Source organism: Lentinula edodes, assembly GCF_021015755.1.
Source record: "Lentinula edodes strain Le(Bin) 0899 ss11 chromosome Unknown C8R40scaffold_4, whole genome shotgun sequence".
Taxonomy (NCBI): domain Eukaryota; kingdom Fungi; phylum Basidiomycota; class Agaricomycetes; order Agaricales; family Omphalotaceae; genus Lentinula; species Lentinula edodes.
This window is the reverse complement of record NW_025764310.1, coordinates 897,818-920,936: the sequence shown is the minus strand read 5'-3', so window position 1 is coordinate 920,936 and position 23,119 is coordinate 897,818. Positions and strand designations below refer to the sequence as shown.

General features: G+C 44.8%; 9 protein-coding genes across 9 annotated transcripts; 2 read left to right on the top strand and 7 right to left on the bottom strand.

Moving 5' to 3' along the window:
• Nucleotides 1–545: 545 nt before the first annotated feature.
• Nucleotides 546–1,207, bottom strand: C8R40DRAFT_1210037 (uncharacterized protein; the record flags this gene model as incomplete). The annotated part of the gene is made up of 2 exons (XM_046233181.1): nt 935–1,207; nt 546–876 (listed from the first exon to the last, which is right to left on the bottom strand). A coding segment is annotated over exon 2 (309 nt), but the record flags the coding sequence as incomplete, so codon positions are not given.
• Nucleotides 973–1,167, bottom strand: C8R40DRAFT_1036356 (uncharacterized protein; the record flags this gene model as incomplete). The annotated part of the gene is made up of 1 exon (XM_046223578.1): nt 973–1,167. A coding segment is annotated over one exon (195 nt), but the record flags the coding sequence as incomplete, so codon positions are not given.
• A 6,319-nt stretch (nt 1,208–7,526) lies between the features above and the next one.
• On the bottom strand, nt 7,527–8,389 carry C8R40DRAFT_1166683 (uncharacterized protein; the record flags this gene model as incomplete). The annotated part of the gene is made up of 3 exons (XM_046230896.1): nt 7,527–7,781; nt 7,827–7,975; nt 8,056–8,389. 3 exons carry the CDS (start codon nt 8,387–8,389, stop codon nt 7,527–7,529), a joined length of 738 nt encoding a protein of 245 aa, XP_046090535.1.
• Nucleotides 8,390–10,492: 2,103 nt separating this feature from the next.
• Nucleotides 10,493–12,087, top strand: C8R40DRAFT_1166682 (uncharacterized protein; the record flags this gene model as incomplete). The annotated part of the gene is made up of 5 exons (XM_046230895.1): nt 10,493–10,685; nt 10,749–10,826; nt 10,885–11,124; nt 11,192–11,207; nt 11,268–12,087. 5 exons carry the CDS (start codon nt 10,493–10,495, stop codon nt 12,085–12,087), a joined length of 1,347 nt encoding a protein of 448 aa, XP_046090534.1.
• A 119-nt stretch (nt 12,088–12,206) lies between these two features.
• C8R40DRAFT_1036439 (polygalacturonase) lies at nt 12,207–13,771 on the bottom strand (the record flags this gene model as incomplete). Its single annotated transcript, XM_046223580.1, has 7 exons — nt 12,207–12,505; nt 12,564–12,599; nt 12,658–12,791; nt 12,847–13,013; nt 13,060–13,246; nt 13,302–13,444; nt 13,496–13,771. 7 exons carry the CDS (start codon nt 13,769–13,771, stop codon nt 12,207–12,209), a joined length of 1,242 nt encoding a protein of 413 aa, XP_046090533.1.
• Nucleotides 13,772–13,906: 135 nt separating this feature from the next.
• On the bottom strand, nt 13,907–16,422 carry C8R40DRAFT_601024 (uncharacterized protein). Its single transcript, XM_046235584.1, has 6 exons — nt 15,858–16,422; nt 15,524–15,796; nt 15,082–15,474; nt 14,700–15,023; nt 14,098–14,643; nt 13,907–14,046 (listed from the first exon to the last, which is right to left on the bottom strand). The coding sequence occupies exons 1-6, from the start codon at nt 16,180–16,182 to the stop codon at nt 14,003–14,005; spliced, it is 1,905 nt and encodes a 634-aa protein (XP_046090532.1). The 5' UTR covers nt 16,183–16,422; the 3' UTR covers nt 13,907–14,002.
• On the top strand, nt 16,241–17,418 carry C8R40DRAFT_1036616 (uncharacterized protein; the record flags this gene model as incomplete). Its single annotated transcript, XM_046223594.1, has 6 exons — nt 16,241–16,519; nt 16,579–16,624; nt 16,686–16,810; nt 16,864–16,877; nt 16,940–17,085; nt 17,150–17,418. 6 exons carry the CDS (start codon nt 16,241–16,243, stop codon nt 17,416–17,418), a joined length of 879 nt encoding a protein of 292 aa, XP_046090531.1.
• Nucleotides 17,419–18,731: 1,313 nt separating this feature from the next.
• On the bottom strand, nt 18,732–20,113 carry C8R40DRAFT_1035944 (uncharacterized protein; the record flags this gene model as incomplete). The annotated part of the gene is made up of 7 exons (XM_046223545.1): nt 18,732–18,831; nt 18,881–19,145; nt 19,198–19,337; nt 19,390–19,499; nt 19,550–19,607; nt 19,669–19,774; nt 19,825–20,113. Coding segments are annotated over 7 exons (1,068 nt in total), but the record flags the coding sequence as incomplete, so codon positions are not given.
• Nucleotides 20,114–21,482: 1,369 nt separating this feature from the next.
• C8R40DRAFT_1166677 (uncharacterized protein) lies at nt 21,483–22,711 on the bottom strand (the record flags this gene model as incomplete). The annotated part of the gene is made up of 7 exons (XM_046230894.1): nt 21,483–21,534; nt 21,589–21,853; nt 21,910–22,049; nt 22,125–22,234; nt 22,289–22,346; nt 22,397–22,502; nt 22,564–22,711. The coding sequence occupies 7 exons, from the start codon at nt 22,709–22,711 to the stop codon at nt 21,483–21,485; spliced, it is 879 nt and encodes a 292-aa protein (XP_046090529.1).
• Between the last annotated feature and the right edge of the window lie 408 nt (nt 22,712–23,119).

The window sequence follows — 23,119 nt, the reverse complement described above, 5'->3', positions numbered from 1 at the left end:
AAGCACTAAATATACAGCCTCTAGTAACTCATCTAGCACTTTACTCTGATATGCCAATTAGTTAGTATAAATACTCCTATACTGTACTTTAGTTCTTCAGTTTAATTATCATTTTAGATCAACTTGGATTGCTTCTCTAGTCCCTCTGTCTTCTAAGGCTTATTACTTCAAGAGCTTCTCTATCTCAACCTTAGGATGTAGAGTCCTTTGGTTTACTTCTTGTTGTCAGTGTTATTGCTGCTACTGGCTTGGCTGCTACTTGTATCTCTCTTGTGTCTCTCTCCTCTATTCTCTTACTCCGGGGACAAACAATGTAGTGGCGGTTGATCCAAAGAGTCAATTTTTATGATATTGCCTTCAGCTTTGTAGCCAGGCTTCTGCTCTGTATATGTGACTACATCATCATCTGAAGATTCAGGATGAGCATTCTGAGAACATAAAACAATTTCTATATCAGAATAGTGATTGCACTCCAGATTTGTTGATTCTGAAGCAGAACAACTTAGAGATTCCTATCCCTGTAATAGCAGTACTCTGATGGGAGGTTGGACATCTAGTGGTTTTTTCCACCATAATGCATATGTCAAGAGATTAAGGAATGCAAAGGCAACAGTAGTTAACTCCAGTTCAGTGACAGGAAGATGCATTACTGCTTGTGAGATGACTTGGGCCATAAACCATGTTGTTTGGACCAACCCAAGGGTCTTTGCCAGTGCATCTCCTTTTCTTTTGTCCATGATTTCAGAGTCAGAAATATGGCCAAGATTAAGTCTGACTAGATTATACTCTTGTATGACACCAAGACAATTTCCAAAATGATCAGTTAGCATGAACCTACCCATGATAAGGAACATGCCATGGGTGAGAGTCCACCCACTGCCTGCAGGAAAATTAATCATGTATCACAAAGTGTACCAGCCTTGACCCAAGATACTTACAAGAGGGTAATGTATGCAATGTATCTACAACATGTCAAGCAGAGAATAGTTGTTTTGCAGCCCATATGATTATGAATTCTGGTGCAATAAGTGCAACAGCCATGATTTTTATGTGATGCCAATATAGTCTTCCTTCTGATTCATTTAATGCAGGTACATTTGGGTGTACTACTATCCAGGTACATGCAAAGATTGTAGTGATACAGCTCCATACAATCTCAGCTGTTGTGTTTTTTATTTTATTTTATTTTATTTTATTTTATTTAATATCATTTTATTGCATGCGGAGGTGGACCTCATGATGCGCATAGTCTATCTATATGGCCCCTGGCCTGCTCTAAATCCTCCAGGTACGAAAGCCCCACAGACGGATCTACATCCCCCTCTGGTTCAACTCGTCCTAGAGTTGTTTTTGACATCTACCTTTGCCTAGGGCTGGAGGAATTGAGCTGTACTATTTGTAATACAATGTAGATAAATGTAAACTGCAATGGGCTCAAAGGAGCCAACGAATCGGTCGGTGGCATAGGGAATAGAGTGGGAGTAGGTTGTAGCATTATAGCCTATCTTTTTGTAGGTAGTAGTGCTGTCTTTGACTGCGGTCATAATCCCTGATCTGTTCTATGTGTATGCCAAGCGAGGGTATTTGTTCGTCGTTAGGCTTGAGTGGTTGAGGATGAATTGTTTGTGTCTGCTGGGGTTACATCCCTGAAAACTTTTTCGAATCATTTCGTCCCCCATATGTATCGTAACAGGTGTGGAGTGCACTTTTTGTCTGATAAGAGGTGTCGGAGTGACCTGGTTTGTCTTCCCAGTTTCTGTCGTAGGCGGAATTGTTCCTTCCTGTAGGCGGGGCATTCAGTAATGTAGTGTTTTATGGTTTCTATGGTTGCCCTCCCTATGGTGTCACAGTGTGGGCAGTTTGGGCTGTCAGCCTTTCCAATCCTGTGGAGGTGTGAGTTTAGGGGCACATGTCCTGTTCTTAGTTGGAATAGGATGCTTGTTTGCTTTCGCCACAATTCCCCTGCGTTTTCTGCAAACTTTGAGTTAGTTCCTTTTGGGTCAATGGCAGTAAACTTCCCGTGTCTCGGCGATGTGGAGAATCGCTGCGCCTATCTGGTTTTCAGGCTGTTGTGGAAGTGTCGTATTGCCGATGCCGTGGCAGGGAAGTTGCCATTCCCCAGGTATGCAGGGAGGTTTGCCTTTGCACTGACATTCCCTTCTGCTGCTTTCCTTGCCTCTCTGTCAGCTTGCTCGTTACCCTCAATTCCGCAGTGTCCTGGTATCCACGTTATTGTAGTGATTTTCTCTGTACTGTTTGTCTTGGCCATTGGTTTTGCTATTCATAACGTAGCTTCGATGATGTTCTGGCCAAATTTTGGGAGATGGCTTTCCAGGGCTTCTATGGCCGAGCAGCCATCAAGGCAGATTAATGAACTTAGGTGATTAGGTTTGGTCACGTACCTATCTATTAGTTGTAGACCCAGTAGTATGCCTACCCCTTCTGCATCATAGGTTGTGTGTTCCGTTATGGGACCTAACTGGTATCAAAGAACTGCATTAGTAAGTGGTCGGCCATTCTTGTATAGTACCACTGCTGTGCCCGTCATTCCTCCATATCCTGAGCCATCTGAGAAAATCTTGTATGTGGCCGAGTCTTCTTCCAGTGATTGGGATGTGTCATCTTTCTTCAAAATCCTAGTTTCAACTGGGGATGTCCACTGGACAGCGCGTTGAGGAGGGGTTATTGTTTCGACTGTTTCTGGTGATGGGAGGCCGAAGATCCTTGGGAGGAGTCTCAGTGGGGGTGCCATCTTCTCTACCCGCCGCTGTTGGAAGGCAGTTTGGGTGATTTTGACTACTGGGTTCTCATCCGGGAGGGTGTAGATCCGTAGAATGGCCCAGTGACATATTTTTTCCAGCATAAGATCCATGGGGAGCAGATTTGTGTGGATGTCGAGGAAATCTGTTGGGGACGACCCCATTGCGCCAGATGTTGTGATGGTCACCATATGCTGTATTTGCGTGAAGTTTTGTAGCGCTTTTAGTGAGCCTCTGCGGTTCTTTGCCCCTTCAGGTCGATGTGGGGGGGTGTACCAAACATCTAATCCATATGTCATTTTGGGAATGACCACTGTTAAATAGAGTTTGCGCATCATTTTTAGAGAGACTCCAGTGGATGGTCGACTTAGCTTCCAGAATGCTGAGGCAATGCTCAATGCCTTGGCAGCAGCTTGTGCCGCTTGCTTGTTCCATTTTAGTTTTGAGTCTATGGTTATCCCAAGCATTCGGACTTCGGTTTTCTCTGTAACTGCAGTTCCTTGTAGGACTAGGGCCAGCAGTGGTGCCTCCGGTTTGATTTTGGGCCTGGGGAAGCAAATGAGCACAAGTTTTGAGAGCCCAAAGGAGGAGCTACATTCCGCCGCCCATGAGAAGCCACCCCCTGGTTTGTCCATAAAGAACTCAAGCATCTCCACATTCCCTGTTAGGCTTTTTCCTTCTACAAGTATGTTTTTATCATCGACAAATCCAACTGAGAGGCCCTGCCATCGCAATTTGAATGTGATATCGAAGAAGTCAGCGTTGTAGAGAAGGTAGGCTATCATCGACAGCGGGTCTCCTTGTCCAATGCCATTAGTAAGCGGAATGGGGGCAGAGGTAAAGTCACACGTCCTTTGAGAAAGATGGACACTGCCTGCACCAGTTGTTCCAGGATTCGTCGTTTTCACAGGTTATATAGCAGTTGTTGGGTGACCGTGTTTGGGAAAGCTCCTTCGATGTCTAGGGATAGCATGGAAGCCTCCCTTTTGTTACGCCATGCATATTTGATTTTGTCTACAACCATGTGTATACCATCTGTCGTCATTCGACATAGTCGACCTCCAAACTGGGTGTCTGGGAGAAGATTGTGCTGCGTAGCAAGAAAGGAAATGTCCTCCGCTATAATTGAGGTGTAACCTTTGGCTAGCGTGTTAATCAGTGCGATTGGACAATAAGATTTGGGAAAGGAGTAGGGCTTCCGTATCACCACCGTAGTAGAGTTTAACCACTCTTTTGGGTATGCCTTCAGGTATCCTATGGCATTGTATATTTCACATAGATATGGTGCCAGCATTCCCGCACATTTTTTGAGAATGATATTTGGTATTCCATCTGGTCCTGGGGCCTTGTACAGTTTGAGTCGTTGAAATACATCAATGATCCATTGCTGAGTGATTGGTGGTGGGCTTGGGAGTTGATTCCTACAGGGATTGCAATCTAATGAGTAATCTCTCAGTGCAGGGGGAAAGAAAGTTTCTGCCAATAGGGCTGCTATTTGCCTTACTGCTTAGTTTTTGTCAAGGGCCTTCAGTTCTGGAATGACTGTTGCTGCATTTTGATCTATGTTGGGAGTAGTGGCGTACTTGGCTGCTGTAAATATAGAGTCAGTATCAACATTATCTAGAAAGTCTTTCCAGTGGTCCTCCTTTTCCTTGAAAATCAGGGCCTTGTACTGCGTCCATAGTTCCCTGAGTTCTCTGTGTGAATCATCATCAGGGATTGCTCTGAATTTATAGGACCTTGCACTTAGCTGGTTGAGGGCCTTCTTCATCTCGGAGAGTTCACTTGTCCACCACCTTTTTGATGCTGGGTACAGCTGGCTAAGTGGTATTGCTTTTTCAATGGACAGCTGTATTGTTCTTGTGATATCCTGTACAGCTACATTCAGTAGTTGTTGCGTTGTTAGCTCACATGGTGGAGGGATTTTCTCAAGTTCTCTGCAAAGTGCTCATTGAAGGTTTCCCAGTTTATAGTTCTGAAGTTTCTTTTGGGAGAGGATTTCACTTGTAGGAGAGAGAGACTCAGTATCATGGAGACGGGAATGTGATCCGCACCATTGGTCATTTCTTCTGGCGCTACATCTCAAGCCCCTAAGTATAAGTTAGGTATATCAGTTTCTCAGCCTCCTCCATGGCAGCAGGAGTAAAGAGATGGTGGTTCGCTGGGTTGATGGTTGAAGTCACCGCACCAGATGACGTGAAGATCCTTGTCAGGTTGAACGGCTTGGCGGAGTGCGTCCATTGCGTGTCTTAGAATTGTTAGTGTGAGTGAATGTTTACCGTCATTGTATATGTTGAAGATCCCTAGTTTTCCAAAGGGGCCAGTTAGTAGTATTTCTGTGATATCATTTGTACCCAAGATATCGATCTGACGCCAGACGTTACTGGAGATTTTCCGGTTGATGAGGATTATACTTCACAATAGCACTCCACTCTCCATGCTGAGTCTTGACGAGGGATATACGATGTGCCAACGCGAGCTTTTTCGTGTGTTTCCTACTCTATCTGTCCAGTGCTCCTGTATGCATAGTCTTGGATAGTGTGTTTGCGCTCTCGGGCTTGTTGATTAGGTCGAAGGTAACTGTTTTTGATTTGTGTAAGTTCATCTGTATGATTTTTACTTTGTCAGTATAGTGTTCTGTTTCTAACATAGACTTCCCTAGTTTTTGTCATTTATATTTGCTGTTACATTTTGCAACCCTATAGGTTCTTGTGATCCCCAACGTAGAGGACCACCTAACGGGAGCATATTTACGTTGGGTTGGTTGTTCTGCTGCCAGCCGGTGAGTCGTTGACACGCCTAAATTTTGGCTAGACGTCTATGCTGTGAATTGTGACATTTTCACATATAGATTTGTATCGAGAGGACTGTAATTAAGACCCAGATTGACAGTCAAAGTCAATACTGAATCAGTCTAATAAGTTGAAGGGACCATATACCCATACTACCACGCATTGGTTAGTTTACCCATCCCTGATACTACCTTCGGATAGCAGTCTACCTGTTTGTCAAGCAGGATTATACCAGACTTGGACTACATCCGAAGGACGACCATTCACGTATGACATACCAAGGGTATTCTTATTGGACTTTACACTGGCAGGAGTTTGGAAGAACTTACTCAAGTGACCATGAGCCGAGGATTGACTCGAAATGACTTTCTAGAACTCAGGAATTATCAAATACTCCTTCTAGAACGAGATCATGCATTAATCTAGAAGACTGTGATTTAGTCTAATAGACCAATCAAGTTGCATGGTTGAGGAAAATGACTAGAAGAACGATCGAAGTACTGCGAGGCTCCGAAGACATATCAAATGAATGTCAAAGAGTCCTAACGTAGAAAATATTGAAGAATGCAATTAAATGAATACTATGCGTAACTCCCTTGATAGAGTATAGGCACAATGGGTGTCTATTGAAAGAGAGAAGCAATTAGTTTAATCCAGATGAATCAGATTGATAGGATTAGAATCGAGGAGAGCTGATTTGCCTCCGGACAAGGTGACAAACGATCGAAGTAAGTGTTGAACAGCAATGACAGTTGAACACCATTCGAGTCATTCTCCAAAACAATTAAATTAAATGAATAACGAAGTACCTACCTATGTTTGGAGGTATACTTGAATCTTGGAACCATTATGGACCAAATAAGGACATGTAGATTCAAATTAAATGGTATCAGACCGAGTGTAGAAGCTTCCTTGCGGTTCCGAACATTTATTGTATTAAATTAATTGTACTGTGCGACTCTATATTCTGTATGTATAAATAGCGATCCGATGTATCTGGAATAAAAGTGATTTTGGGACGACGTTGCAGTGCTAATCCGTAAAAAGGAAAGACACACTCCCGCCAGACTGAAACCTCTTTGCTAGCAGCCATTCGGGCCCGGCACTTGTGAGTATAGGAACGTTGTGTTCTGCTCCTTGTGACTGCGAGAAGTATATCCAGTTGTTGGGTATTCTTCGAACTTAGGATCAGTTGTTGGTCTTAAGGGCAAATCACGCTGTGTGGTTGTGCCAGCACATAGTTCTAGCCCTCCGTAGGGGTCTGTGTGTTTCGGTTTTAATTTACTTTGATTCAAACCCCCAATTCTTGATATACCCATATCAATACAATCAAAGCACAAATCGTGCTGAATCTACCTTGATCAAAGGAATATATCGAATCCTTAGAATGATTCAAATTGATTGATTAAAGCTTTGCGGAACCTTTGCCAACGCTACCCCTTGCTATTAAATAAATTTGATAGCAGTGAACTCACATATTGTGTATTAGATTGGTTGGTTGGAGTGCCCATTAGATTCCTTCCTTTCTCTTTCACACAAAAACGAGGCAAGCTCATTATCATGTTTGGTAATGCTGATGTCGTTCCTGATGAAAAGTAATTTTTGGTGGTGGTCCTGTCCTAGGTGCATTGTCTGGTTCTTCGACCCAGGTCCACTCCTCGTCACTCAGAAAGAACGGCAGTAAATTAGCTGGGGAACGCTTATTAAGTAACTTATATTTTTGTTGAAAAGTCGGGCACTTGCAGTCTAGGCTGGCATGTTCATTGATTTTGCAGTTGATGCAGTATCTCTTTTCAGAAGAGCAGTCAGCAGTGTTGTGATGTTCTCCACACTTACCACAGATATTTTTGTCTCCTTCAGTACATTGTCCTGCTATATGCCCGAATCACTGACATTTGTAACACCTTCTCTCTTCTTTAACTGTTTTCTCGGCTTGGACTCTCTTATTACTTATGACTACGCCAGATAACAGTAATTAGTTTGCAGCATTTGCGTTGTTGAGGTACAGAAGGAGACTTGCAACATGTTGTCCTTCCGTTCGTCTCTGCATTGCTTTGGCCCACTTTGCCCGGGTGATAAAACAGGTTGGAAGGTTGTTGATGTCCTCTAGTCGTTGCAGCTTAAATGCATCATCTGCACCAAAGGTTATTGGTACGAAATGTAGTATGATCTCGTATTCCTTGTCGGCAATTGTTAGTGCTTGGCCAGAGAGTGTCGTGAATTGTATCATCTGTTCAACTTGATGGATTCAGTCTGCTAACTTGGGCGAGCTCACTTCTGTAAGGAGATTATCAGTATTCTTTAGCTTCATTGCAGAGACAAAAGTGCCCTTGTTCAGGGCACCCATCTTTATTAGCATGTTATTAAGGTATTCCAGAATCTCTCCCGAGTTTTTGCTGATAATTTCCTTCCCTGCCTCATTCCCTATGTTCAGTGCTTTACTTCAACGTGAGCACACATTCTCTGCCACGTCATGGCCTGTGTCGGGGCCATTGTTCTTTTACCATTTGTTCGCGCGACGTCGGCATAGGAGGCTTCAGGTGCAGCTGGCTGGCTGTTCTTAGCAATAGAGTCAATCTTCTCTTCTGTTCCATTGATGTTGGCCGCGATGAAGTCCAGCCTTTCATTGAATTCATTCCTGACCTGTGTGAGCTGGTGCTGTAATTGTTTTTCTGTGTCTAGTTTCACGAATGATGACTCAACTGCACCTTTTATTTCACCTAGTAGTTGATGTTGGTTTCGTTTCTCATCAATATCTCTCAATAGCGTGATCCCATGCTCCACCGTTTTGAGTGTGACATCTAATTCCTTCTTGGGCAGCCTGGTAGCCCGTAGCATGGCATCATATATGTCTTCCTTGGTCAATAGCGCATTTGTGCCTATAATGGCTGCTTTGCTGGTGAGGTACTCCCTGGCTATCTGTTCTTTTGTAGCTGTCACTGTTGGTGTATTATCAGTGTCTGTTGGCTCTAGTATTTTGTTTACCGATTCTGGTCTTGTCTTATTCGGAGTTCCTTGTCTCAAAGTTCCGGCACTACTCAGCGTCAATTGTCATGACATTTCGTAGCGGTGTTGGTATATAGCAGCTGGCCCTATACCTTAGGCCTTCTTTTTGGTTGAGATTTTTTGTTTAATTGCCTACTACTTGAGTCGTGTCCTATCTTTTTTGTACGTTCTCTCGGTTTGAAACTGTGGGAATATCGTAGCAGATGGATGTAAGAGATCAAAGTTCGGCCCAGCTGTTGTGTATGTAGAGCTTCCAGAGTCAAATGGGGTGAAGCTGTTTGCATCTTTGATGATAGGAGTAGGAAAAGCAACTCCAGGAAGAACAAGGGATGCAAGTAGGATAGCTGCCATATGTCAGCAGTCAGGGGACCCTGAGGAACCCTTGCCCATATCTTGGAACTTTATAGGCAAAACAATAATCTACAGAGAAGTTTTCAAGTTCATCAGAAGGCATATCTGAGCTACACAGTATGCAATGCTGTAGCATATCTATTAGGACTCAAAGCTGTAGCATGACACGTCCTGCATGATTTCTAAGAGCACTGAACAGGAATCATGTGTCCCAATTAAGGCTTAATTCCAGAATGGAAACTTCAGTTAAACCAAGCATGAAAAATACAACTATGTATTGCACAAAGACATCGATATCCAATATTACTGCGACTACAAGCAGTTACCCAAACAGAATGAATTTCCTTGGTCTGAGTTAGCCAGCCAAAATACATCGGACAGAGCATTTCCAAAAATAAATCGGGTACATATGTAAAAGCGCCCTCATGGAAGGTTCGTCAACCGTACACGTCGACAGGACGAATTTGACTGAACGTGTATATTTTTAATCGTCCGGCCCTCGAGCTAAGTAATGGGGGCGTTTGTTTCGGGGCTGGTGCGTCTCGTAACGTGCAAGGCAGATGAACTGGGAAAGTTCACGCCAGGCTTTGACTTGTGGGAACATTTGCGATCAGGACGGAGGCTTCTTTTGTCCTGGGTCGCAGCTACCTCAACTTGATTTCACCCTGCCTGTCAGAACAATCACTGCGAAACATCTTCAGTTGATTCTACAACTAACTAGTCAGATCAAATGCAACCATCATCACATCATGTCATGTCGGACACATTCGGGCACCCAAAAATACCATGAAAATCATCATCAAGGACCTTGAAGCTATGAGGGAAATATACGACAAAAGCTGTTTCCTATCTAACTCACAACAAGATAGAAATTGCCCAATCACGGCTGACTTTCTGCTGTCACATCAATGGGAAGTATAGGGACGAATGGGAGTGGTTCCGATACTCTGGATGACGTGACGCTACTATCCATCTGTCATTTCGATACCCTTTTCTTAACCTCGACCATCTTGGTAGTGGTGCTTTTATCCTGGATTCTCTCGGAATTGTTTGAAAAAGCCTTCATCGGGTCGAGCCCTTTTGGTATACTGAGTTCGGTCAGAGTGTGGACCGTTCTTTATATCTTGAAGTAGTGAGTGTTCTGTTTGTGGTCGCTGAATTTCGGACTCCTTGCCGGTGCTCCTCAACACCTCATCGCCAGAATTCATATACATTGGGTCTATACTGATAATAACTCATATACTTAGATTTTGCTCATCTATATGCGCTAGCCGCCGCGATTCTTGAAGTTGTCCTCAGAAACTATTCCTTCGTTTTCTCGTTTCTACCTTCATTTTCATACACCTTCGTTCTTTCTGTACTCCCTTCTTCTTTCTGCGTATAGACAATGGATTACCGGTCCTTGTTGAACGCAATTTCTCTGTCTTCTACCCCCTTCGCCTCCTTCGTGCTCCTTTTGATGACGATAACAGCCAATGCTCAAATGCCACCGGATACGAACTTATTCCAGTGGAAATTTTCTGATAATGCAAGTTTCTGTTCCTATCGAATTATGATAACTTGATATACTCATTCTCATTCACCATGCAGTTCTTGGGTCCCCAACTTCCATCGTGTCAATCCTTTGGCATTACCGTTGAACCAGTGAATGCGACTAACATCACACATGGTATTCCTCCGTTTTATATGGTCGCTTGGGAAATCGGCGGTACGCCAAGAACGACGCTACTAGGGCTGAACGAGACTAGTCTAAGTTGGACAGTGGATCATCCAGTGGGTGAGTGGCGTCTCCGATTATCAGTGCTCCATTTTCCGTTTATCATATCTTCGTTGTGAACAGGTGCCTCATTAATGCTCAACGTCGTAGACTCTCAGGGTAATGGCGGAGGCGTCCCCCCACAGGCTTACACGGTTCAATGTGTGTTGTGTTGTAAACCTTGCCTGCGAACATCCCTACTCATAAATTTCTATCATAGCTGGGCAAAGCACAGAGTGTATCGTGAATTCCAACCAAAGCGACTTCACTGTCTCCGCCAATATTACTGGCACCGTAAACACCTGCCAACCATATGGTCTAAGAATACATGGCGGAGTTCCTCCTTACAATCTTTCTCTTGCCCAGTTCAATTCTCCGGTGGTCACTAATGTAACAATACCAAGCCCGAATGATGCATTCACCTACATCAATAGAGCTACGCCGGGTTATCTTCTTCTAGGTAAATAATTACTCAAAACCAACTTGGTTCGTTTCGCTGACTATTTTCATTAATTTTTGTCTTGAAGCTGCTGTGAGCGATGTGTGAGTGACCTACTACTTTTTCTTCTGACTAGTTAGCTTTAACTGTCATCTTGAACCCAGAACGGGCCGCTATGCATTTGGCACTCCTACCATCATGCCTAGAGGATCGGAAGATGTCTCTTGTGTTGGCCTGAATAGTTCACCTGGAAATACGGTGTTGTTAAATGAGGAGCAGGATGCTCAAGCCGGCGCTGTCGCAAAAGCGAAACGCAGACAGATTGCAACTCTTGCTGGAATCCTCATTCCCCTCTCGATTCTGATATTCGGTGGCGCGTTCATTGCCTATCGATATTACATTAAACAACAGAGGTCGAAAAAAGAATTGGCACCGGAACCACTCGTTCTGCCTGAACCTAAAGTTGTGGAGGAGGCTGGCGCTGGGGTGCTCGTTGGAAGCAGTGCTGTCCTGGAAAATCAAATGTTATCTATTTCTCCAGCAGCTGATCCTTCTCTAAACCCTTTCCTCACAGAGGCTGAGCGCACACGTGTGGCACTGAGTGATACGAGTGACTTAGCCTCTTCTACTAGCCGGCGAGGATTCGTCAACTTCCCAACTTCATCTATTCGTCACTCGAACAAAAAGGCTATCGAAGCTGGGCGTACGTCTTCCAATTTGGTCAGCGCCGATTTGACAGAATCCACGCCTACGCCTCACAATCGATTCGCCTTTGAACGTAGCCTATCTGCACAACCAAGGGGAGCACCGCCGCCGTCTGTGCCGACGCGTTCTGCGTCCTTCCCTTCTCCTATGATTACACCGCCCGCAGGTGATCCAGAGTATCTTTTCCAGCACCAAGATGGCGGACGTTTTGTTCGTGAGCTTCCCCCACCTTATGAACGCCGTTCTCGGCAGATTCCAGACGTTCCCCAGTCTCCTTGATTGCGATCAGCGTATGTTGTATCATATTTGCATGCCCCCATTTTGTAAAATATTAGTAGACATCGGTCCTAACTATTGAATAGGATAGGATATAAAAACACAGTGATGACATTGATTATCTACGTGCAGTTGAACCCAGTTGAGTTTATGACGTTGCTACAATCGATCTCTCGCGCACCCACTGTGACTACGTTGTCAAAACCAAGTAGTGAGATGCCAGAGCAAGGAGCGTCCCCACTACACTGCATTGTAGCTAGTGTATCACTTTGAATGCTTCCTGATATTCCAGGTCCCCAAGTAATGTTTGATAAACGGAACAGAGAAGTATCACAATCACCAGTGGCACCCTCAAAAGAAGTACACTGTGTGATCAGAGCAACATTGTCAGTAACATTCTGAAGTGTGAAGTCCCTGAAAGCTTTCCGGGTCTGTTAGTCTCTGAAGAAACAGCAACGTATAGAGGGAAGCTAACATACTGATATTCGTGGCAAATCCAAGGCCACCTCCACCTCCTGCAAAGCAACCGGTCAAATCACCGATCAATCACCCTATAAACTGAAAAAGACTAACCATTGGGTGGAAAGCCTTGAGGAACACCAGTCCAAGTTTTGATATATCCCCCATATCGTGAACCAAGAGCGAGTACTCGTTCTGCCGTGACGTTCTGAATCATCTCGAAAACTCCGTCGTATTGGCCAATGGAGCTTTTTTTCCGTTAACGATCGGCATCTTTTAGCAGCACAAAAGGGTAAAGCTTACCCGACAGAAACACCGAGACCTCCATGGAAAACAGAATCTTGAATCAAAATGTTGGTAGAATTAGCTTTCAACGAGATACAATCATCTCCATTAACAACTGTCCAGTTTCTAAAGGTTATCCTGTTGGAGAAGAAAGTGTCTACGCCATCTGTATTCCTCGCAGGAACCTAAAAAGGTCATAAAGTTTGCCGATTCAACTGGGAAAGAACCCACAGTATTGTTAGAAGTCGAATTGACGTATATTCCATCCAGTAGGACATCTTCTGAATTCTGAATTGCCATGGTCCAATACTGGGATTGTATGAAACGTATACCCGTGTAAAGGGAGTTCGTTGAGTTGGCGATCAACAAGTTAATTGGCCGTCCAGGATAGTTGGATACACCATCGGCCAAGTTGTACCTACATGAAGATCAACATCAGTATGACTCTTGTATCATAAGATAAAATTACCGACCAAAGTTGGCCATTACCATCTAATGTACCAACACCATGACCGTCAAATGTTATTTGATCACCTCCAAGCGCCCAAGCGGTAGTTGCATTGAGGTATCCCAAAGGTAAACCAGAAGAAACCCAGTAAGTAAGATTTGTTCCCCACTACTAAGCCTTGAATACGGCCTTTTACATCTACAACAGCCTGAGACCCACCAGCATAGTTCCTGTCAAATCAATCCGGACGTTCGATAGACGCGTAGTGTTCATCACAGTCTCGATATGATACAAGGGATCATGCAACTGGATAACGCCATTGTCCCCACACATCTGGAAAGCTTCCAGAATCGCAGGTGCATCATCAGAGCCGTTCGTACTGGCATTAACCGTACATGTCGACCCCGCTCGCCGAACGGTGCCCGAAAGCGCAAGGTGGAAATAAGTGAAGAAAATCGTAAAACACAGATTTTTGAGCAGAAGTAAAGGTGCCATCAGATGACGGAAAAAAATAAAGCTCTCGCAAATGAGCATAAACTAGTTTAACTGCTCTTAAAGGTTCCTACTCCATAGACGGACCGAGGATCTCTCGAAGCATTGCATTGAACGGAACGCATAAACATCAGCTGACCGGTGGTCATTTCTATGGAAGAATGTATGTTATTAGAACACTATTAGAACAGAATTACTCCGCTTTATATCTCAGAACTTGTTCACCTACTATCCTCATTCCATTCCGTCCGTTTCGCGCTTCCGTTTCAGGTTCGAAGCTAACCAGAAATCAGCGTAAATTGTTTCAAAGATAGAGAAACAGGACAAACTTGATTGAGACGGCTGAGACCAAGAATACATAGATGAGGCTGAATACATAGAACGTAGAGGGATTGAAGACGTGCTTGGGCCTGCCACAGTTACCTCGTCATCTGCAACGATTTCGCCCGGCTCAAGCTCGTATGCAAGGTCGATATTGGGCTGTTTGGTATCGCTGTCCCAATCCTTTGGTTTTTTTATCGATTTCGGGACTGCACTTGCCTGCATTTGAAACCGTTTCTCGCCCTGCTTTCTCTTAGCTTCAGTCTTTGGTTGAGCGCGCGCAATTGAATGCATGGGTGCGGCCATCAATTTTTCCAGCCTCGGCTTTTTCACAGGACGTGGCGGATCGTCAGAAGGAGGAGGAGCTCCTCGGGATTTGATAAACTGTAGCATTCTCTCGCCTGCCTCACACACCAACGACATGCGTGCATCATTGCGGGAGGAGTATACCGATGGTACACTGTACGTGTGCGAGACGCTGCTGGATGTGTTCAACCCCACACCAGATGTCCTGCTGGGAAGAGGATGAACTACTATCTTGATCATGCAACCAACTATTAAATGTTTTTCAGACTAAGACATAGAGAACACGGCCAAAAACTGCACGTACTGCCTCCGCTTCTCGGATACTGAGTGGTGATGGCAGCTCCTGGGCTTACCTCTCGACAAGCGGCCTCCAGCGCAGGCCACATTGTTTCGTTCACAAAGCGTTGCATTTCCAAAGTGACTAAGCTATTTACTCCGGGAGATGTGGTTTTGGTATCGGGGACATATGCACGCAGGAAACTTCCGACACCCTCTGACATAGCCTGAATACATACGCCAACTTTGGATTTAGCTTTTTTGGAGAAACGTGGCTCAACCAGGTAAGTTTGAGCGTGTTTTGGGTCTGAATCTGATGGGGGTGGTTCAATACGGAGAACACAACCATACGCTGATCGACCAAGATATCGATGAGAGGAATTGCGAGTACAAAAACACAGGCACCTCACCATGTTTAACTTGCAGAAAATGAAAGTGAAATCCCAGTGGATGGGCGCGCGCCTTGTTGGCATCTTGGCGCAACTTATTGAACCATTGCAAGATTCCGTCTTCGACTTTTTGAGGATTATCTTCGAATTCGGACTCAGGAAACGGCCGGGGAAGAGTGTTGATGAATTCCTGCACGTTTGACCACACCATTGCGATTCCTCTGTCGGACGTCGGTGGATTCGGTGAAGAAGGACGAACTTGTCCACCACCGAATTTAATGAAATCTAAAACACCATAATCGATCGCGGTTTGGGCGCATACAACTTGCGCATCTGACTTGGTGTTCTCGGGAGTAGAATAGACACGACGCATTCGAGGAGAAGCGAGTTGGACGTTCAGAGCTGCGCCATGATCTAGATAACGTGTGAGATGAATTATTGAGAATACGGATGTTTTACGGACCATAAGTGAACCATTGAGGTGGCTTGAGTCCTCGCCTCCATCGAGCAAAGCAATCCTCGATCATCTGTACTGGATTGGACGACTCCCCAAATTTTGAATTTAGCTGCTCATCTGGCTCGGAGTCCAAGATATAGGCCAAAGCCCCTTCTCGCAGGGCGATTTGAGCCACCTCCTCTCTTGCTTGTACCTCTGTTTTGTGTTCACACGTGCCCGTATATGTTCGTCGCATGCCACTGTTTTTGACGATATGCAATACATTGCTCATACCGGGTTCTTTATTGGTAAGAGCATCAGTTCAACTAAAATATAAACGATTGTAGGGAGTAAATGGTACCACTAAGAGAAACGCTGTATTGAAGTACATCCGTCCTCCCAAAAGCCTCCCGACAAGCATTTTCAAGTTGCTGGACAGCAGTAACCCCTGGAGATGCCGCTGCTTCTTGAGTTTGGGGTGTATAATACCATGGAGATGTAGTATTTGGAAAACCAAAATCATAACGAATACGTGGTAACTCTTCCTCGGGGGTGTTGAGGAATTCTGTAACTGGAAGGCCACCAATTTCTCGGAGCTTCAAGGCAAACAATTTCAATGCATTTTGAGGCTTTTTCTGAGGCTCCGGTTGTATAAAGGAAGTCGATGTAGGGGCTACAGGAATCATGTACTCAATGCCATCGAGGAAGTACGGCGTGCGAAAAATTCAGTTCTTGATTTCTATCATGTCCCCCATCAAGGATACCTACGATTCCCAAGGTTTTGTTGTTGTTCCAGGGCTTGTTTCTCTTCACGATTTCTCGAAGCTACAAGAGGCCTCCGATCTTGTTATTAATCGTGCTCGTGAGGGTTCTTGGCCTTATCGTAGAACGGTTGGAAAGCAATTTCCTCCATTTGATAACGATAATCCTGATTCATGGGGCGTTCAACATGTTATGCATCCTGACCTACAAGGATCCGCCATCGTATTCTCCAACTGGTATACTTCTGATGATCTAACGAGGGTATGCAATCGATGTCCTTATCGATAAGGACAAATAATTATAGATATATACATGCATAGGTATGCGCTGATCTTTTGCATTGTGGAGAAGAAGATTTGCAGTTAGGTTCGTTTATCCCTTTTTACTCGATCTGTCCAGGTTATTTATCGCTTCCATCTTATTGCAGAGCTTTTCAACCTTTTGATTAACCCTTTGGAACACAGCTTTGCCCTTCGATGGCATCGAGATGATGTGAAGGAGAATGCTCTTCCGGAAGAAGAGCAAGCCGCGCTTGATAAATGGCATACAGGGGTCTGTACCCTACACGGCTCTAGTTTTACTGAAATCTGATATATGATGCACAGATACAATGGAATACGTATGAGTCGTTCTCCTGACTGTGCTCGTTTGTGATTTATATGTTACACGTATCATCGACAGAGCTCTTTACGAAGATTCGTGTCTATATGTCGTACCTGGATCTCACAAAATTGCACGAACACCTGAGCAGCGAGTCCATTCGTGTACTATAGATCCACCGAGCGATCCTCTGGATATGCCCGGTGCAGTTTTACTGACTTTGAAACGTATGTTACTCGCCTCACTGAGCTACCTTTAGAGAATTGACTCCACTCTTCGTCCGTATTCTAGCGGGGGAAACCGTTTTTTACAACAGCAACATCCTCCATTGTGCAGCATACGACCATACAGTCAAACGAGCTACTCTTCATGCATGTACAGCAGACGCGCGTTATGGGACTGCTCGAGGACGCAATATACTCCAGCATGGGCTGTCGTGGGTGAACGACAAACGATTTAAAGATCAGTTGACACCCAGAGGCAAAAGGATGCTTGGCAGATTGCTTGAATTACAGAAAAGCATGCCTACGAACGAAATTAGTTACTCACTTGAAGGATGAAAAACCAATATCCTCATTTTGACCTTCCAGTGATCGGATCTTCCTGTCATCGTTGTCTTACGTTATGGACAAAGCTGTACATATGAAACCTCTTCCAGTCTACATTGGAGAACTCGATATTCCCAGTTCAAATCAAGAACAAACCGGAAGGTCACAGGAAGTCACGTACAGACACAATGAAAAAAGTTATTTTGAAGTCGTAGCACAAGAAAGATCGACAAGATTATCTACACAGTCCGAGTCAGAGATAAGATACTAACGAGTTTGTACTTCTTCAATAATATCAGTATAGGGAGGCTACTTCGGTAAAGTATAGATGATAGCAATGTCAAGTACGAGACGAGCTACAACGAGTCGTGAGCGTGACTTAAAGATTGATACAGTGCCAGAATTTGTAGAGTTGTCCATAACAGCAACGAATGGCCGAGGGAGTACACATAGCAGCCAGCCTGCGCGGGGTTCACAAATAATCATTTCAAACCTTAGAAATAACTAGGGGGCGGCGGTTCCTGCGAATGTACATGCCCGCCTGGTGGGAAATTAACACTGTCCGAACTCGCCATTGCAGTATGATACGTTGCGTCTGTAGGTTCATATGCGTGTTGTGACGCATAGGCCTGCGTTACGTATTGCGTCGGCGTACTGACCGCCGGCGAGTGCGCCCCCTTCCCGACTGGACTCATCGGAGTAGAGTTCGAGTGATAACCAGGTGTAGGTAATCGCTCCGATGAGATTGCACTTGGATTATACGTCACGAACTGCGCTTGAGTAGGCGTTTGTACGACTTCAGGCTGATATGAGTGGGGGGTATAAGGCTGTTGATGTGAGGGCGGTGGAGTGAAAGTGGGATAAGGAGAGGGGGTTGTTTGAGAAGAATATGAATGATATGAGGAGGAATTGTATTGTGAAGACTGTGGGTATGAGGAAGATTGGTTATGAGATATGGGCTGCGATGAGGGAATAGTTTCGGGAGACTGTGTCCTTGGTAAATTCGATACCCCGGGAGGAATCCGAGGACTCGGCTGTTGACTGGAAGCTGCGGAGCCGACACCTGCCTGACCGGCTGCATCGAATCCTACTTCGTCGGAGGTTTGCCTCGTCGGAGTATAGTTGTATTGAGAACCAGCAGCAGCTCCTGGAGGTACATGCCCAAGTTCTGGATCGTCGTTACCGTACTGATTATCGGGTGAGTAGCGGTGCTGTGGTTTGGGAGCGTAAACAATATTATTGCCGATGCTCGATCGCTGATATTCGCTGCTGAAGGGGTAAGGTTGACTTTGACCTGCTCCATATCCAAATTGATTCTTCTTCGCAGTAAGAGGAATGTTGGTTTCAGAAGCATTTGGATTGTATATATCTGATCCACTGAGATTGGGAGTACTATACATACTACCGCTGTTCAACTTGGCTTGCCTAAACTAGGGGTTAGGAACGTCCACACAAACAAATTACTTGCACGTACCGAGCCTTCCTCCTCGCGTAAATAATATCAGGTTTGACTTGGTTCATCTTGCGCAATAAATACCAGCAGGCGGCGATAGTGACGATCACGGTGATCGCAACCACACCATCAGAAATGAGTTTCTGCTTGGTACTTTCCTGTCCAGCAGCCTCTCCCAGAATGACACCAAGATAGACCGTGATGAATTGCTTAGGAAGCGAAAGGATAGCGGCTATAGAAAAAACGAAGACATTCATTCCGCAGGTAGAGAATACCGCGGTGGTAACTGTAGATGATTAATGTCACAAAAGAAAGGAAACAAAGCAGAATGAACACACAATGCCCTGGAATTGCGGAAAGGCGAGCGATCAGGGCAATTTTGAAACCACCATCACGGACAACTTTGGCAAGACAAGCGTAAGATATATTGGTCTTTTCCATCTTTTCTCCCCGAGCGCGACAACAATATTTGAATGCACTACAAGAACCCGTCATGGAGATAAACCGACACCAGAACGTGTGGCACTTACTAGAAATTTCCTATTTCACCAATAAATGTACCAGCAGCTACGATTGCAAAGCCAATCCATAGACCCCAGACGAGGCCACAAAGAATAGCGACAATTTCGTGACCAAAAAGCTGACGAGTAGGTTAAGTTCGAGTATAGAAGGTGGGCTCAATAGAAGTACCGGGGGGAAGGATAGCACAAACAGAATTCCTATAGGAACAAGCCAGCCAAATTTGAGACTAAGATTTGATTTACCCATGAGATTTCGCCTCGAGGCAGAAGTGTGGATTGGCGACATACCCATGTAGCCACTGAGTAAAAGGAGTCAACCAGCCGACAATTTGATCATGGAAGATTGTTATGAGGGCGGTAATGACAGTGATGATAACAAGGGCAACGTAATACCCTGACAAACTACAAATGAATATTGGTCAAGCAGCAGATATTATGACGCACAAAGCCATTCTCTCCGTATCCAGAACCGCCAATTCATCATAGCCTTGAAGTCAATAGCACCAGTCTGTAACTCCTTCGCTTCACTCGGAGTAGGGCTCGGTGTGCGGTTCAAGCCAGCCCGAGGGTCAAGATGCACATTGGCAGACAAAGGTAATCCTGAGCCGTATAGCCCTGAAGACGGCTTTGGATAGTTGTTCATAGGAGGATATTGCCCATTCGAGTTCCAGTACTGTTGAGTATGTGATTGGTGATCATAGGGCAGGTTGGAAATTGGGTGATTTGATGCCATTATACTGTCCAGCACGGCGAGTAATTGAGCTAATTCGTGAGCAGACTGGTCCTCGTCAAGTGGTTTCGTTACAAAGAGGTTTCGCCGGCGAGGAGAGTATTAAATAGAGTAAAAGTATGAAGCAGATGGTGGAAGAAAGTAAGAAGGGTTGTTAGGCTAGTGCCAAGGTCTTTGTTGATCAGTGTTGTTTTTCTCGACATAGCCTTTAATTACCACAGACTGAGATTCAAGATTATTTTTACTCGAATGGCCATTGTGAACCTGTGCTACTTCATTTAACTGTGCTTAACTTCTCGAGACGTAGACTACCAACAAAAGTGCCACAACTGTAACTTGCGGGGAGGAGCTAACCACCGCCGAACCGGTAACACATGCCCGCCAGTTTCACCAGCTCAAAGATTCACGTCACATCAGTTCCCCGACTTCACGACATCCTTCCCCAATGCCCATTCTTCCTCCCCGAAGATGAGGCAGAGGACATAGGACTCGCATTTTTCAGGTAAGGACTAAGTAGTAGCCCAAGCTCCCAGTAAATTTCCGGCTATATCTGGACGCGCAAGTATTAACGAGTAGTCCACGAGTTCATCGATACGGCAAACTATTCGCTGTTACTCGCCATTCTATAATCTGATCATGACCGCTCGAGAGAGCCTCAAGGTCCTGGTATGACCTGTAGGCTGTAGCTTAAAAAAGAAGATAGGCGCGCATCTATGTCAGTTACCGACGTCGGTCCCTTCATAGTCCTATATTCAGATGACTAGGAAATGCGCCCTCCCCAAGTTCACCTGAATGCAATTGCAGAATCGTTCACATTCATTGATGTTTGCATCTGCCGACTCAACTGCACGATAATGAGCGTCAAGCCCTCATGCCTAATTCGACACTGGCGCCCTCACGTCAGGATAACGAGCGGCTCAAGTTGCTTTAGGACACACGGTCGTCTCGTTCGAATATGGACCATGTACTCCAGATTCGTTTCATTTTCATATACCAGAACGATTGATTATTTCTCCCGCGACCGACTAGCAGCTAGCCAGCCGATTCGACGCGAGAAGCGCACGACAGCGCACAATGTAGAACCCTGATATCTAATATACACTGTCAGCAGAAGTTCCACCCTCAGGCGGGCTTTATTCTACCAGAAAACGCTTATGCTTTTTCGGGTTGTTACCTCAGAGTTGGATGTTCAATGATAAAAAATGCATTACTACATAAATGCAAGAAAGCTACTACAAAGCTTACTACAGTCCCAGAAGTCAAGCAATTGCGGTGACCCAATGTTTTGGAAGTACATAGATTCGAAGAAGAATAGACATAAAATGAGAATCATTCAAATATCAGAGGTAGGTGGATATATCTACGCCTATATTCATACGTTTTCGTCGCTGTCAGTTTGAAGCATTTTCAAGTTCGCTGCTTGGCTAAACGTCAAAGGATCAGTGTCGAACTGTGTGACCCATAAACAAAGTTCGTACCGAGCTTTTCTGCGTTCATATATGACCTGAGGCTTGATCTTGTTTGTCTCTTGCCTAATTATCCTCAACGCAATCGAGGTGACGATGAAACTAACTACGGACACCAAGATAGACGCGATCCTGTCCTTCTTGTCGGTGCCATCGACTGAGTCAGCCATGAGGACGCCAATGTATACAGTGACGAGTTGTTTCGGCAGTGAAAGGACAGCAGCAGCAAGAAAGATGTAAAACTTCATCCCAGAAGCTGCGAAGATGGTGGTTGTTACTGTTGAGATGCGTAAGAAACGGGGTGCGTCAAGGGTCAATGAAAGATTGGCCCACAATGAGCTGGGATGATCGAATATCGAGCCGCAAGCACGACCTTAAATCCACCATCCTGGATTACTTTCGCAAAGCAGGCATACATAATGGTTTTCTGCTGCAATTTCTTTGCACGAGAGGTGCAACAAAATTTAAATACGCTGGATCGTTGAGAACATGAAGTCAGTCAAAATCAAAATCAGCTAAAGCATGCGCAGATGAAAAGGGCTTCTCACAAATAGTTGATGATTTCGCCCAAAAGTGTGCCCAATGCCATAATCCCAAAACCTTCGCCAATGCCCCATGTCACTCCACATAATAGACCTATGATCTCGTGTCCAAATAACTATATTGATGATTGATGTCAACCTTGAGGCGAAGCAGCAATCGATAGACATACCGGCGGGAAGGACAGAACAACGAGAATCCCTACTGGAATGAGCCAACCCGCAGTTTGACTACCAACCATTGGTTACAGCTAGGGTGTGAGAGGTTTTTGAGGACTTACCGTTTCGCCCAATTCGTTGCAGGCTCAAGACCAATAATGATTTGCTTGTGTAATATCGCAAAGCATATAACTAGGGCCCCAATGACCAGGAGACCGATTGCGGTAACTATTCAATCCATGTTAGCTTTAATATAAAGACTTCATTTAGCAAACAGAATGACACGCACAAATGCCCCTTGGTGAGAGCCAGAAATCCTTTGACTTGAAAGAGCTTAGATCTACCAACCCCCCACTTGAGTTCATAGCCCTCTCCTCACTAGGAGTAGGACTTGGGGTACGGGCCATGTCATATTGGGATCGTCCATACATTGGCATTGTTTCGTTATACACCGGTGCTGGCTGTTGAACGAAGTTGCTCTGATGATACATGAAGGGTCGTCGTCGTTATTAAAAGAATAGAAGCTGGCAAACGGAACTCTCGTCAATCTCTGCCTCTGTGAGTGCGAGGAGCAAGCTTGACACCCACCTAGAATTAAGTGGCGTTATCTGGGCTGGAAGAAATGATGAAGGAGTCGACCAAGATTGAGGAGGTCTTTATATAGTGATGTATGTGCATAACCAATTGAGCTCAAAAACATGTCCGTCGATAGGAATCTTGATCTTAGCCTTAGCTTGAATCTAAGCGCAGCGCATTGCAAGAATGACCACATCTTCGACATGAGTTTAGCCTTGGTATAACCGTCCGCCCGCCTGTTGAAATTGAAATCAAATTGAAAAATATGA

Bases quoted from the DNA above. Each gene is read 5' to 3' on its own strand.
- C8R40DRAFT_601024 (XM_046235584.1), bottom strand. From the start codon at position 16,182: ATGATTCCTGTAGCCCCTACATCGACTTCCTTTATACAACCGGAGCCT. The intron at 15,797-15,857 runs GTACCATTTACT...TTACCAATAAAG, and splicing joins ATACAGCGTTTCTCTTAGTG to AACCCGGTATGAGCAATGTA. The intron at 15,475-15,523 runs GTCCGTAAAACA...CACGTTATCTAG, and splicing joins ACCTCAATGGTTCACTTATG to ATCATGGCGCAGCTCTGAAC.